The 16,245-nt window shown below is 39.6% G+C and overlaps 1 protein-coding gene across 1 annotated transcript in view; it reads left to right on the plus strand.

The window, feature by feature from the left end:
- The window catches only part of TMEM247 (transmembrane protein 247), a 57,760-nt gene extending 42,486 nt beyond the window's left edge, over positions 1-15,274 (plus strand). The window contains exons 2-5 of the mRNA XM_075147925.1: positions 3,221-3,275; positions 12,462-12,695; positions 13,213-13,527; positions 15,065-15,274. Coding sequence (XP_075004026.1) covers positions 3,221-3,275; positions 12,462-12,695; positions 13,213-13,527; positions 15,065-15,274 — 814 coding nt within the window. The remainder of the gene's footprint in view (positions 1-3,220; positions 3,276-12,461; positions 12,696-13,212; positions 13,528-15,064) is intronic.
- The last annotated feature ends 971 nt before the right edge of the window (positions 15,275-16,245 follow it).

The raw sequence follows: 16,245 nt of genomic DNA on the forward strand, positions 1-16,245 counted from the left end.
ATGACTGCTGTCCCAAGCGGACAAAGAGTCTGTTTTCAGGACTCAGATGGAAAACAGTGTTTCCAGGGAATGTCCCATTGATCCATCACCTACATTAGAGCTATGCCAGAACGAGAATGTGAAATCTTACCAGAATTGGTGACATCCTCGTAGACATCAGCTGAACTAGTAGGACAGAGCTTGTGTAATATGGACAAAATTAGGACAATTACTTAAGTGAATCTCTGCCAAAATACACTGCTTTTGGTGGAAACCTTTCTCTTTACTTCAGTGGTCGCTGGACCAGGCTTTGACCTGCTGACTCTTCTTCAAAGTAGTGTGTATCAATCTTTGTGGAAAAATACCTCAGTATTCAAAAAACATTGGCAATGCTTTTTAGAATGTCCAAATGCTTCACTGGTGGATTGAGTCCAAGCAAGGAAAATTCCAGTTGGAAAGAGGTAGTTTCAATTGACTTCATGTGACAAATACAAAGAAAAACAAGGGGATGCAGACATCTCCCATTTTTAACAATGGTGCTAAGAACTATTCGTATGAAAATGTCATGAGCAATGATAAAAGAAAGCCTAGATAGGATTTCTCAAAGTGTATACATATGAAAGTCATGCAATACTGTTTTGGAAGAGCAAGAAATTGCCCAATAACCTTCACTACCTGAAAAAAAAAGGGCAGCAGAGAATCTGATAAATTGCATGAAAGCATTTCAAAGAAGTTTCTACAGAATTCACTATGGCGAAAGAAGAATGTAGCCTTTTGTGGGGGGAATGACCTACTGTAACTGAATCATTCTCAAAAGATTTAAAAATAAATCTTATTTGCCTCTCCACCATGTGTTACATTTTTGACTGACAGTAAATTACATAGGGTTGCTAAATACAGCAGTGGTATTGTTTGGGGTTTTTTTAACTTTTTTAAAATTGAAGTGTCAGCTCAGTCGTGGATCTCATTAGATGATCTTGTGGCTAAAAAACAGAATAGACTCAGTTGTTCTGGTTTCATTGCCCAGGCCTCCACAGACTTTCTCTTCAACTTGGACAACATAAGGCCAACCCTAACAACCCACAAAAATCAATTGAATTCTGAGAGCTTTGTGTCAGATCTTCATCTGTTAAACACTGAGTTAATAGTATTTCTTCTTAATCTTGCCTATTAGCTCTACATGATCCATGGTTTTTGTTGTCTTTAGCTGTACTGATGCAAATACCCAGTTAATTACTTTGGCACCTCTATATTTTTAGCTAATGAGTGCCAAACACCTAAGCTGGTTATTTGCTCTTGAAAAATTATACTGACTAAACTTTCACATGGTCATGGAGATGTCATTAGGTGCCCCGATACTTTTAGAAACCTGTCCCCTGAATTTTTGATGCACATATATGAAGGACAAAACCCAGAGAGGGACTTAGGAACTATAGCATTCAACAGTAACTCAGTGGAATCTAAAAGTTGCTGATCGGTATCCTGATACTTCAAGATAGCCATCTGGAAATGCTAAGGAAGGAATAGACTTTGTCTTGTGTTTCTTCAGAGGTAGCTTTTCGCTCTCCCCTTAGGATTCACATTTGCTGGAGATGAGGGCTTCAAGCTGTGACATTTTTCAGAAAATTGAAATGTAGAGTTTGGATTTGTTTGAATCCCTCATCTGATTTGGAGTGCAGATACAAATCTAGATCTTCACATGTCTCCAAGTGAGCAGTCTATTGCTGGACTAGTAGATATTAGGATCGTCGAAGAGGGAAGCAACCCTTATGGCTCTGTTTTGCACAAAATAGACAAAATACATAATAGGCCCATGTCAACAGCAGTTAGAGTTTGGATGCTCTGTCAGGCAACTGGGAATGAGGACGTGAGGACCTGATGGTATAAGGCCTTGAACAGTCCATGTCAGGTGATCACTTTGGTGAGCTAGCTTTCCTTAGGAGGCAGGTAAAAACACTGACATCATCTGTCAAGTGAATTATTCTCAGCAGTCTGAATATAGTTTTTCAGTTTTAATTTCTTTTTCTTCTGAACTTTTAACCTTCCTTCTTCAGAGCAGAACTCATCATACTTTAATAACCTACCTCATTTACTTGAGCTTCCCAAGAAGGGGTGTTTTGGCATTGTCCGTGAATACGTTTGCACTACTGGAATGTTCCCCAATCTGATTTAAAACAGGCTAAGAGGATTTCTGAAGAGGACTTTCTGAAGGAAGGAGACATTAGGAAAATGCAGAAGCATTTAACAACTGAGCTGGGTATGATACTTCTTTCTGCGTCCTGCCCAACCTTCCTTTTCCCATCCTTGCTTACTAATTTGTGCACTGACTATTGACATACCTCCTCCATTTCCTCCCCAAATACCTTTTACATTTGGTTATCTTTTGGTTTTTGTTTCTGAATCCCACCACATCCTTGCCAGCTGTATATAATGTTCTGTGATCTTCATGCTTCAAAGATGTTCAGGTCTTCCAGATTGTTTGGCAGCGAAAGCTCTCTAATCAGCTTTGGCAAATGTTCATTTAAGACATATTTTTCCATACATTATCCTAACGGGTTACCTACAGATAAATCCAATGACCTAGTCACATTGCTTTTTCCCCTGTTTTGGAAAATATCAGACTATACAGATAAAGACTGAAAGGCCTCTGACACTGTAGCAGCAAGCTTATCTGAGCTAATAGAGAACCCATCATCCATTCTTAAGAGCCGGCACAGGTTCTTTTCTCTTTGATAGGTATTTCCTTCTGAGCATCACTTCTTTTCTATTTCAAATTTCAACTTCCTTCAGATACTGTGTGTGGAACAGCTATGACTCTGCTTCAAATCTCTTCCCTTCCATTTTCTTTTTTATCTCCTGTTACAACTGCCAGCATAGAACCTGCTGATCATATACTACTAGCTATTATATCTCCTTGTTCTGGTATGTATTTAACCTCATCTCTACTTTGTGAAAACTCAACTATAATGCTAACACATCATATGTCTATGGTTTGAACTGGAATTTATCACCAAACTGGCGCTAAAATCAAGAACCGTTATGGGTGGAAAAGATTTATTCTCATTACCAGTTAGTTGATTTCTGGGGAATACCATGATTTACATAAAAGGAAGTGCACATCATTGGTGGCCACAGTACTATTGATAACGACATTTTTCTAATATTTACAAAATAATCTTTGAGTTCTCTGATTTTCACAATAACATAAATGTACTTTCTTCTTCCCCTTTCTTCATGGTAGGTGTTTGAAAAACATGAGATTTTCAAATCTGACTTACGAGACACTGAGTTTCTGGGTATGTTTGACTCCTTCCATGTGAGAAAATGCATATACACAGAAAAAGACAGCCCTCTTTTATAGCCTTCTACTGTATTTCTTCACTCCTACAAACTGGCATCTCAGCTCAGTATGCGAACCTGCACCACCCTCAAATCTCACACCTCTCTCTCCCTCTCATTCACACATCAGCAACCCACATCCTCCCACGTCCTGAGCCAGCAGTGCAGCTCCCAGAGTCCCTGCAGCAAGCACTGCAAGTGAAGCAGCCAGTCAGCATGGAGCCACTGGCACACACAGAAACAAGCTGTTATTAATTCGTGGGCTGAAGGTAACTCTCTTCATAGAGTGTTAAAGCTCAGCTCAGTTAAATGCTTCCCCACATAAGGGGCTGGAAATTGCTCTTCCCACCTGAAAGTGACTCTGAGCCCATGTTCACAAGGGTCATTTGTCCTCTCTGGGCAACAGCTCCAGTGCCGGATCATTCTCACTGTGAAGAAGTTTTGCTAGTATCTGATCAGAGTTTCCCTGGCTGTGACCTGTGCTCATTGCCTCTCAGCCTTTCCCTGTGTGCCTCTGAGAAGGATCTGGCTCGGTCTTTTTTACCACTGCCCATTAGGTAGGTAATACAGCAGGTAGATCCCCCCATAGACTTTTCTTCTGTAGGCTGAACAAACCCAGGTCTCTCATACATGTATTGCAGTCCCCTAGTCATCTTAGGATACCTCTGCTTGACTTCCTTCAGTTTGACAGTGTCTTTTGTGTACTGGGGAGCTCAGGCTGAGTACAATCTCCAGTTGTCATCTCAAAAGTGCTGAACAGAGAGAATAAGCACTTCCCTTGACCTGCTGTCTACACTTCTGCTAATGCAGCTAGTATGCTGTTGACCCTCATCCCCCATTAAGGCGCATTGCTGACTCATGTTCAACTTGTCTGCAAACACCGAATATCCTGTTCACCTAGTGTGTTGGTGGCTATGCAACCCAGGGCTGCAGCAGATGTTCTCTGCTCTCTCACCGAGACTGGTTTTTCTGGGTTTCCATTTCCTTTTTGTGCTCTAGATGAGATACTGCTCCTTTAGCTTCTCCATTGGAGGGGGACGAAGGAGGGTAAATTGTGTCTAAGAGTAAGTTTATGAACTTCCCACATCTAGTGATGCTGTTGCCTGGTTCTGGAAACTGATAATATATTATGTAGACAATATAGGCTGTAATTAGGCATACTATTCACACATGCACACAGAGAGCCCCAGACATACCCTTTTGAATGTAGAATGTTTTTGCAGAAATCTCAGTAAAGGAGAAAAGTCTTCTATAGGCTGTTCCTGTCCAGTTACATATCCACCCCAGAGCGGTCTAATTGCTATTTAACTGGAGACACAGAGCATGGGACTATTCAGTATGGCGTGTGCTCCATGTCCCAATACTACGAATATTTGTAACTGTATTGGTAATAGATACTTCCCTGAAGTTTGTTATGTCTTTGCCTGTATAGCCCAATCTCTTCATGCTGTTACATCTGGCTGTTCAAAGCCATTGGCCATTCCTGGACTCACTCCAGACTGCTTTGCCAAGCCTTATGTCAGAATGATACGTTTTCTTTGCCGTTATTATGTTGCCAGAGTAGTTTATCTGGCAGCAAGAATGACAAATACAGTAGGTCACTTTAGGGTGATACAGCACTTTTCTTCTTCATTATATAAGACTGTCGTTCTTTATAGTCTTGTCTTTAAAACTGGGGGGTAAAGGAGGCTTGACTGTGTTATGATGGTCAGCATTGTTCCTGAGTTGTGCTGTATAGGCTGTGATATGACCTTCCCCTCTTCCCCTTCCTGCTATTGCATGATGTTGCCGTTTGAAGAGATGGCTGCTTGGAGCAGCAGCAGAGAAGCTGGAGAATGGGGCCAAGCCCTTTCCAGCTAGAGACCTCCCAGTTAACGTTAGAAGAATAGTTGTTAGATGCCTCAGAGAAGTGTTGAAGGGGAAACTCTGGGAGTTGCTTCTTGGAAAAAGGGTGTGCTTAGGCAGTTTCTCTAGAGATTTTAGCTGACAGAGAAACTCTAAGTATTTGCCTTCAGGGAGGAGGAGGCAGACTGAAGATGAGTTGTGCTGGTAGAAAACCTCAGCAGGAGTTATATTAAGGACTAAGTATGAAGACCTGGAGCCAGCTGGGAAGGCTGGATGGATATTCTTGTGTTGCTTGTTAAGTTTTTCAGTAAGTGCAAATCCCCAAAAGGGAAATGTTCTCTAGAACTTGTCTAACTTGCTGAGAGAATGTGAAGGGAGCTGAGAGACAGGGTGTTAGCAGGGTTACACTCTGCCAAGGGGATGCGTGCCCTGGGATGGTGCAATGTTGGCTTCCTCCCCATGCAATACACACAAATGCAGATTGAAGACAGAGACTGCCTTTCACATCAAGAGTGTCTATGTTCAGTTAATATTTCTTTGCTCTTTTGCTCCTCTCTGAGTCATCTATTGTTCTTTGTTCCTAGAGCTTTTCCATAAGGGAGTTCAGTCTTAGTGATATTAATTTGCTTTGTTTTTTGGGAGCAATTGCCATTTAAAGCTATTTGTTAGCTTCCTTTCTTTATTCAGTCCATGTATTTGACTTGTTTCTTCTTTTGTATCTTTGTCCTGTAAGGATTTTCATGCCTTCTTTTTTCCCTTGCTTCTCTAAAACACCCAAGCGTCATCTCCCAAATTGCTCTTTATATGTGTCCTGAATTATCAACTTCCACCCACCAGACTAAGAAGCACTGTTGTGCTTCCATTGCTCTTACTGTAATTGTACTTTTCGAGAAAAAAAAAAAGTCAGCAAGTGTAAATAAGTAAAGTGCTCCATTTACAGAAGTAGAGCTGTGCCAGGAACAACTTGGGCTTTTAACTGAATCATCTGACCTTGATTTATATGGTAATGTCCTGGGAGAAGGGACTCATCTATATATTTATATCGACAGACATATTATTAGTGTTCAGTAAAGTTAGTCATAAAGAGGAAAGCACTATCCCAAAATTCAGATGTGTATTTAAAAAAAAAAAGAAGAAATGTAGTCTTGATGGCGTGAGAACTGTTTTTTTCTCTTTGAAGTAATAACTATCTTATTTTGGAGGAGGATTGGTGATAACTGAGAAACATATTTCGAATGCTAATGTCATACTGGGACAGTTCTGACCACATAGTATGAGATGGAGCAGGCTGAGTAACTAGGCTGACATTTAATGTGAGTGGTATTAGTATGGGGGTACTTCTAAGTACTGTCATCGTGAGCCAGTTCCCAGGGTAGGAGGAGAATAAGAGCAGGTATCCAAATAAATCATGGTGTCAGCTCTGTGATGGTATCTCAGGCTTGAGCACAGGTCTGATGATTGCTAACAGCATGCATGGTACCTCTCTGTTCTCAGAACACTGGAGATGGCTTCTCAAATAACCATGTTTCCATCTCCTTCCTTTCTCAGTGTATATGCTAAGTTTTCTAAGCAGAGATACGGTACACTCTAATTTTAGTGAATCATCTCATCTGAACACAGATATCCTGAATATTCAAAAAAATGAGAGTTGCCAGCTATTGAAAGTGCTCCTATCCATGCAATGAATGCAGTAAACTGTAAAACTACCTCAAACATGAGACACTACCCAACCAACATCTACATAGGAAGAAATGACATTTTGTCAGTTGATTGTCATTCTCTGAAGGGATCCTATATTCCCACAGATCTGCAGGCAGTTGTGAAACTCATGTAGGCATAAGCAATGGGAGAAACCATCTTCTATAGTGATGGCCCAAAGGCAACAGAAGAAAGACTGCATTCATCTTTCAGGACTGGCCTTTCCTTGGCTCAGACTCCATCAATGATCCAGAACCCAACCAAGGGGGTTAGTACGTGGACCAATTCACTTGGAAGCAAAAATTCCATGAATTATTTAGTGATTGATATGCTGCAGTGAAACCAGCAGTAAAAGTAGCTCAGGTTTTGCAAATAATTTTATGTTTATTCAGAGCTTATTTCTGGAATAACTGCAGAAGTTCCTGTCAGGTGTTCAAAAAAGCCTTTTCCCGTTTTAAATGCATTCATGTTCTTAAAGGTCCTATACAAAAACCCAACCACCAACTCCTTACTGAAACTGTGGATATTGTTAAGTCCCGTATAATTATTTCTGACTAAAAGCTGCCTTTAAATACCATGACAGCAATACTGTGCTGTCTCGAATCTTATGATGCCAATTACAGCTATGCAAAATTACTCTATAATTTCAGAAAAATCAAACTGGTGGTGCTTTTGCACTGGTTGTTGGTACTTGTTGGCTTTCTCTGCTTACTCGGAGAAGTCAGACACAACATGCACAGCCTTCTACTCTCATCTTCCAACTATCTTTCAAGCTTAGACAGCTTGACAGCATTGTTCTAATACCTGCCCTGGGAGAAGCCAGGCTGCACCTTTTCACCTGAATGAGTTGGGTTGGACCCAGGCTTCAAGAAATTATCTTTGCTGGAGTATAGCTAGTATTTTAACAAGTACAGAGTAAAATCTGAAAATAAGGAAGCTCCAAAATGTAGGCCTAATAAAACAGATCTGTTGGTGTTCTATGAAATACTGACGTAAGAAGGTACCTGGATTTGGGGGTCTCGGTATTATTTGTCAAGTAAAAGAACACAAATTTATCTGTAGTGCCTCAGAATTGTTGTGAAATATTCTAAGCCAAATTCTCAGATGATGAAAAATAGCAGAATGTCATGGAAGAAAATGAGGTTTGCTAACCTATTCTAGATGATAATCTGATCCCTGGAGGGTTTTCATATCATCATAAATTACTATAACACCTATATCCTTCATGTTCTGTCCTTCATGACATACGAATATCTTAAAATAATAATGTATGCAGATATGTATGTATGCATGTGTGTTTGTATGTGGTAATTAAATCTTACAGGCGAATAGTTTTGCACTGTTTTTACAAAATGGAAGAGTTCTTTTCCTGGTGCACAAAGAAAAGAAACCATGATAAATCAGCCCATGAAAATGAAGTATGCCAGTACTGACAGAGGAACAAATCCTGAGTTTATTAGGCAAGCTGTAGAAAAAAAAACAAAAGAATGAGTTTTACGGTAAAATTAGGCCACTTTCTCTCAGTACAGCTTAAGTAGTATTGTCTTTGTACAATATCCAGTATGTACAGCCCATGTGTTTTGTGCTTATCTTCAGGAAGTTCAAACGTATATTCTGAGTGGTCATCAAAGTTCACTAAAAGGAACAGTGAAGCACAATTAGCTAGGATAATTTAAAATAATTCATCGGAATTGATCAAAAAATACATAGAGGAGGCAGCTTAGCCTTTAAAGAGCTTGGGAATGCTGGTGATCATTTTTTTGGCCGTTATATTTGACGGGGGTTATGTGTATTTTAATTTCACTGAAACGTGTACTCTTTTCTTGCATGTGTAAATTTTGTCTGACCAGAAAAAGAGGAATTTGGCCATTTGTCTGGAATTTCTAAATGTTTGGCATCCTGGAAGTCCAGTTAGTGTTGCCACTATACACAGATTGACTGTCCAGTGCACGCACAAGACCTCTAGCGTGATCACAACATGAGAATGATTGTGCATGTTAGTTGTATCTACTCAGGATTTTCCTATGCATGTTGTTCTTTCTGGTGTGAACGCCTCTGTACACCAGTAACTTTATAACTATGTCTGTTTCCAAAAGGCAATGTACGTAGGAGAAATGTGATACTTGTTTCCTTTCTAAGAACATTGTCTTGCCTACTTCTGCACTATTCGGAAGGAGAAAATACGACCAAAGAAGAATGGTTGCACAGATAAGGCGTAAGACTAAAGATCAGGTGTGGGTGTGTCATTTGATTTAGCCAGTGACTCAATTCGTCATATGTAAAGAGGAGATAACTCCTCTTACCATACCCTTAATTCACAAATTAACCCAAGTGCATAAAAATCTACAGCAATAGTGTGTGTGCCACAAAGCAGGTACTCATTTATTTCCCAAGAGGTGTCTAAGGAAGACTACCTGACTGCTCTGGCAGCCTAAAAGCTACAGTCTAAGGAACTATTTTGCCAGCCCTCTCCCATTTTTCCAAACAACAGCACTGTGATCCAGTGTATTGGAAGGTCATCTAATCTGAGGGGACTGAAACAGCTGGTAAGTGTCTATATACAACTCCATTTGCTGACCTTCCCATTTATTAAATATTATGTAGGAACTTGCAGTGCCCGAGTACCAAAAAAACCCACCTTTGGAATTCCTTTGGAATTCTGCTCACAATCCCATATTACTAACATCCTGCTCTAAATTTGGCCTTCAACATAGATGCCCATATGAGATGCACTAGGCTTTTTAGAGAAATTATCTTCAGATATTGAAATACGTTGTGAAGAGAGACTTCCTACTCAGGCACGAACTTTCCTCACTCTCTAAATATAAATTATCCCAACTGTTATATATCCTACTGTGTCCTTGAAACTATGGAAAAATCATATCAAGAAGGAAATGAAAGTAAAATTTTGCAATATATGGCAATAACTGCAGCACAAATGACGGCAGCAGTATACCTTCCTACTATGCATTAACTTCAGCTCTGCTGGCAAAGTGACAGCAAGTTTGGAGAGATAAGAGGAAAGCAAAACAGGGCAAAAGAGATGATAATTTGAAAATGGAAGTAGCAGCCTCCACTTCTTTGGGTGCGACGAGAAATGACATTAGCTTCCTCTCTGGTTTGAATGTGAAGGCAAATATTTTAATACAATAAATTAAGGACAAGAGCACGTGAGACAAGAGCACATGCTGAGAACTTCACAACTCTCTGAAGTACCTTGTAGTGAGTCTGGTTGCAAAAGGTTGAAAGGTGTTTGGTACATAGAGAATGAATGATTTTGCAAGTACCTATTTACTGTAGGAGGTTTACTGTATATTTCATGCCTACCAGACAGTATCCTATGCCTCCCACTTGCCAGTTAAGTCATTTAGCAAAAACAGATTGATTTCCTAACTGCACTAAAATGTTTGATCCCTGGACAGAGATGAAAATCCTTTTTATAGTTCTTTAAGATTTATGGGGATATACATTCACAAGGATGTCTTGAGACTGTCTAAACAAATATATCATTAGTAAGCATTTAAGGCATTATGATATCTGCATTGTCCACCAGGAATTCAGGAAACTTAACGGTAATAAAACACAAAGATTGCCACAGCTCCATGTCTGTGTCTTCTTAGAAAATACACGTTACCTTTGGAAAGCATAGAATAAATATGCAAATACAACGTACACACAAATATACTACATGCCTTCTTGCTCTTTTTCTGATTATTTCAATAACTAGGACCTATGTTTAACTAGGTAATTGGATCATTGGCACCAAAAGCAATTAAAAACTCTCTGATATTTTCAGTCAAAACTAATGATGGAATTCCAGAGCCTGTGTGTCATTCTGTCTTCAGTGTGCCTTGGGATTTGAAAATCCAGCTGTAAACTGACAAAATACTTGATAAATGATGCAACAGGAGGTGGTCTCAGTTACTTCGTTAGTCTTTCATATTTTCTCTGGATCTATCATCCACACATCACCTACCAAACAAATATACTGACTCAGCCCTAGTGTATATGATATTTGGAACAGGGCAAAAAGCAATTGAGGTCCCTGTGTTTATTTACATGATATAATCTGTAATTGATAGAGCCTTTTCTGAAAGGTGCTTTATACAGACTAGTAACAGTAGAAGAACTTTGTCTCCCTACTCCTGAATAACAGAGAAGAAGAAAGCTTTCTTTAAGGTTCTTAAAGGGCTCACATTATCTTACTACAGGACATCCTTTACTGTATTGCGAAGTCACTGTGAGCTTGTGACCAGTCGCTGCAAGGGATTCTAGTTTATCAATGGGAAACTGAAATGCTGGCATATCTACCATAGGGAATAGAGGACAGTGCAAAGATTCCTGGGCTAATTATATCCATGAGATTCAATGCAACACCTTGAAGAGAAACTATCCAGGAACACCGAAATGGGATAGCTATTATCATAGTGCTTTATCTGATCCAATAAACCTGCCTCCCAGAAAGAGCTAATTGGCTTGAGCACAGGGACATTCTGGGAGTCCACGAATTCTGGCAGAAAGCTTCACTGCAACGAATAGATGTATTTACAAGGGAGAAAACAGTGACCAAGTAGGATGGTCTGTGACAGAAGAGGAGGTAAGCTCAGTCCCCCTTGAAGAGCCTAGATACTGTCCCAGCGGTCAAACAAGGAATGTGGCAGAATGTGACCTTGCCAACAATAAGCATCAGTTTGTTGTGGCAACAGGGCAGTTATGAAGTCAGCTAAGGGCAGAATCTCTGCAGTCGTTGGGTCCCGGCCTTTGAACTGGGACAACTGCTTTCACATTTTCTGTATGGCAATCCTGTGAAGAGGAAACTGTTGCCTTATGTTTAGCCTGCCATTTGCCCTGTCTTTGGACATCAGTTACCCATGGTAATCAGCTTGCTTTACTTTCTTCCTCTTCTGCTCTTCTTCCTCAAACTCAATAACAAACAAATTAATTGTCTTACTTGCCTAAATCTTTTCTCAGATGTGAAATCTATGCCTTATATCACTTTTATAAAATGCAGCAACTGTGAGCCTGGAAACGAGAGGTTGAACTCTTAGTTCACATGCTGAAATGTCTACCTAGCTCCAGTCAGTTAAAAGGATAGTATTGACTTCTAGCTAATGACTAGACGTACCCTACAAGTTGTGATCTGACTGTGCTGGGGGCAGTAAAAAACTCCCCAGCCTAAGGTAGATTTTCAGTCAAGTTTTATTTCCATGAAAGAAAAGCCATCCTTCTTTGAGCTGCGGAGGCATATTGATTATGTTACATTTTAAAGAAGAGTGATATATTGTTCTTCCTGGGGGCCCCTAGCCAGCTTCACGGGTTACTGTAAATGGAATTGCTGACAAATTCTCATCTTAAAAAGCCTACAAGTGAGATTTTCAGAAGATCTACCTACAAATTTATATCCAGTGATTTTTTTTTTATTCATATCTAGGCAAGGAACATTATAGAACATAAACGAGAGTTAAGCCCCTAGCCATTTTCATATAGTCTCCAGTATGCTCTATGTGTATGTGCCTACATTATTCTCAGAGTGACTCCTTTTCTTACATACGGGTCACCTGCTTCATTGTCAGCACATAGATATCCCCATTCTGTTCCAGAACATCCCTGGAGATGCTTTAACATCAGTGGAGGTCTCCCATGTTGAGACAGGAACTCTGTTTGCTAAAGACCAGGAAATACAAGGAGATTTGGAAGAACTCAGTGATCTAGAGGGATCAGAATATTCATTACAAACAGCTATGGAAGAGCTTGAGGAAAATCAGAGAGAGATTCAACTTACTTTACAGGATCCCCAGAATAATGATAACAAGAAACAGCAGCATGAAAAGATGGTAAGTGGAAGACACAATTCTTCCAGATGTAAAACTACAGTGCATCATGGAACATACAGATCAGCCAGGAAATTGAGTGTGCAAAGGAAAGTGAGGATCATGAGACATTTGAGTTACTTCTCAGAGATAAAGAACCTCAGTGGCTCCCATTTTCATGGGTTAACATCAAATTCACAAGATGTGAAACCCTTCCATTTGGTCAAAAGAGCCATAGTGTTTGTTTCAGATCAACCAGGCCCTAATTAAATATTTTTAGAATTTTCTTTACATTTTCAAATCAGAAAATTTGTATATGGTGGATATTTCATATTTTGTAAGACAACATTCAATGGAAGATTTCTTTTCCAACTCCAGAAACAAACTTTTTAAAGGGGAACAATGTATGTTAGAAACTAGTGAGTCATTATACAAATGTGTGAATAATCACTCGAACAAATATTCAGGTTTTAGATTAACATATTCTATTTTCATCTATCAGCTTAAATACGAATTTATCCTCCCTCTCTCCAATTTATAGCAGGGAGCCATCAGAGACATGACCACACCATCTTTCATCTCAGACAGTAAAACAGAGAGCGTGGATGCTAAGTGGCATATGGCACATTTGGACATGAAGGGAGGAACCAGTGCTTTGCAGTCCGAAGTATCCACCAATGCAGAGGAGCTGGAACAGCTCTGTGGCAAGCAGGTCACCGCAGCTGATATTGAGATTGAGAGGATGAAGTGGGATTTTGTGCTGGCTAAACTGAAATATGAACATGAGGATAATGAAAAGCAAAGGCTTCATGAAGAGAGAATGGAGCAGATTCATCAACAGGCAGTAGAAAGATCGGTAAGTAGGGAAAGGAAAAGGGTTGAACACAACAGAGACTGAAACATTCACATTCTATGTTAAGCAATTTATAAGGTTTTATTCTTTTGTGTGTTGAGTACTACTGTGACTTCTTTTAAAGTTAGACTCCACCAGGTGATCTTTACAGCTTGTACACATACTTAAGGAGAATGGAGTTGTTCTACTCCCTTCAATATGAACTATGGTAACATTCATTGTTATAAAATGTATTAAAGAACTGTTAACTCTCAAATTAAGTTTATGACATAAAGATCCAAGAACTTTTTTTTTTCTTATTTTTCCCCCTTGAACAACAGGGTTGCTCTGAACGCCACTTTGAGCAGTTTCCTGCTTCTACAGTGGGATCAATTTCCTGGCTTGGAAATTGATCAGTTAGATGACTCAGATAATAAATGCATGAATAAATGAGTGGATGACAGAATCTACCAAAGTAATGCAAATTTTCTAGACAATTAGTCAGATTTTGCAAGCCTGTTTTTTACAGAAGTAGTTGAAGTTATCGTATGTTCAGGCATATGAGTCTGCTGTTAACAGCAGTCCAGCCCAGAAGAGACCATTCTATTTGGCAGAGTTTAGCAAATGGGAGAGCTGCAAATCTTGGTTGTCTGGGCTCTTCCTGATCACATTGGCTGTCTGTGGGCCTGACTCTCCTCCAGTTTAACGCAATTTGTCATTGGACTGAGTTAGAGAGTAGGCAGAATCTGAATCTAAATCATCAATGTTTTAGAGGTACTTGCGTGTTTTTCTTCTCTTGCATGTTCTGTGCTCTCAGGACAGGATAGAAGAATGCGTTTTACACAGTATTTGTAGCATTTGTGTTGTGGTTGTACATAGGAGCTCAGATCACGCACAGTAATGGCACTCAGCTAAGCACCTGAAGCCCTGAAGTTTTCCATATGCATATATTATTTTCTTTCCATATAGCTAATCCATAGGTCTGGATAGGATGTCACAATTATGTGAAGTAAATGCAATTCCAATGAAATCAATGAAGTTATATCAGAGAAAAACAGATGAGGATCAGGTCCAATATATATTTGGCTAAATGACTAAGGAAATCAACTACTGAATTCTTTTATTAAATTAAGACCTGAAAGTTTGCCCATGAGCATGTGAAAACGTATGAAAATGACCATGCAGTGAAAAAACACGGACAACAGTTTGTGCCACAGATGTAGAGATGGACACAGAAAAGCCTTACCATGGGTGTGCACTTACTTCACACGAACTGCTTTATGTACATGCACGCTCATTCTTGCAGTGAATATGAGGTCACTTACCTTCATTTCAGAGAGAGAAAACCTAGCTCATGTTATGGATATGGGTGGGAATGTGACACTTGTCACTTAACACAGCATAGCTGATTTGCTCTCAGTTCATGTGCTGGCTTATCTCACAGCAACTTTTTATAAATTAAATGTACCAGAGAGCCAGGTGTGCTCAGAGAAGCACATGGACTGGGCATGAGTGGAACATAGTCATGTGACATAATGTGTATCTTTTCCTTTTTCCACAGTTCAGCCAAGGACTCCAAGACCTACTCTGGCCCCCAAACCAGTATGCCTTGTTCCTGTACTGCTTCATCATTATTCATGTTATTTATACAGCAAAGGAGCTGGCCTTCTACTTTCTCCAAACCCATTACCTGTTCTGTTTTGCTATTGTGCTCTTTTTCATTCTCAAAAAGATTTTCCAGGATCATAGAAATAAGAAAAAATGTTCTTAAAAAAGGCAGCATATTGTACACTTTTTGCCCCTGTTTTCACTGCTTTTTATTATCTTTTCCTCACTACACCAATCATACACGCAGGATTTCAGCTATTGTTATATGCACAGTAGCCTAATTATGGAAAACTAACTGATTTCCTCAAGAAAATTGCGACTGAATGGCATCATTTGACTTCATGCTGTCTCACCAATATGTTTGGCATCATTCAGGGGCATTCATCTCTACAAATAAAGTTATATGCAATATGAAATAATTTTGGAATGTGTTCTTTTTATTTTATCTCATCTCCTTGGATTAACACAGTGACTTGGGCTTACTTATAATAAATTATCACAGAGAGGTTTCAGAGGTGGATTCAATAGTATGGAGGGAGGTGCTCAGGAGAATTTAATACCCTGTTATGTGTTCACCGCCATACGCTGGGCAGACACCTCACTTTGGATTAGGGCTGTCTCTACCTAGAAGCATTCCCCTCTGGGCTGTGCCATCCTCCGTAGTTATACACAGTTTCTATCAGCAATAGACTAACAAGCACTGATGAGCTCATACATTCTTTATAATTAAGGTATCATGATTTCTGAAGTGTCCACACTGATAAGGAAAGACATCAAATGTAGCCCCAATAAAAAGGCATTTTGTCTAGTGAGAATGTGACTAGACCCTTTTAATAATATTTCAGTCATGCAATAGAGGATATTTCCAGCAGAGAAAAGGTGAAGAGTCATCTACCATATGGTATGTCAGGTTAGAGTAAGTACAGCTTATCAACCGTGTAGTGTTAGAATCAGAGCGTAATTCACCCATATATCCCCATGCACATGCCTTACTCTGTTTTATTTAAATAAGTCTTGTCTCAGTCTGCATTCTCTTTGCATTGTGTTCTTAACAGGAAAACAACCTAAATAGTATTTGATAATCAGACTGGGTATGCAGAAAACCATTCAGGTCAGGGTGAAATGGTTAACCTC

The sequence above is a fragment of the Calonectris borealis genome, chromosome 3 (assembly GCF_964195595.1).
Source record: "Calonectris borealis chromosome 3, bCalBor7.hap1.2, whole genome shotgun sequence".
In the NCBI taxonomy this organism is placed as follows: Eukaryota; Metazoa; Chordata; class Aves; order Procellariiformes; family Procellariidae; genus Calonectris; species Calonectris borealis.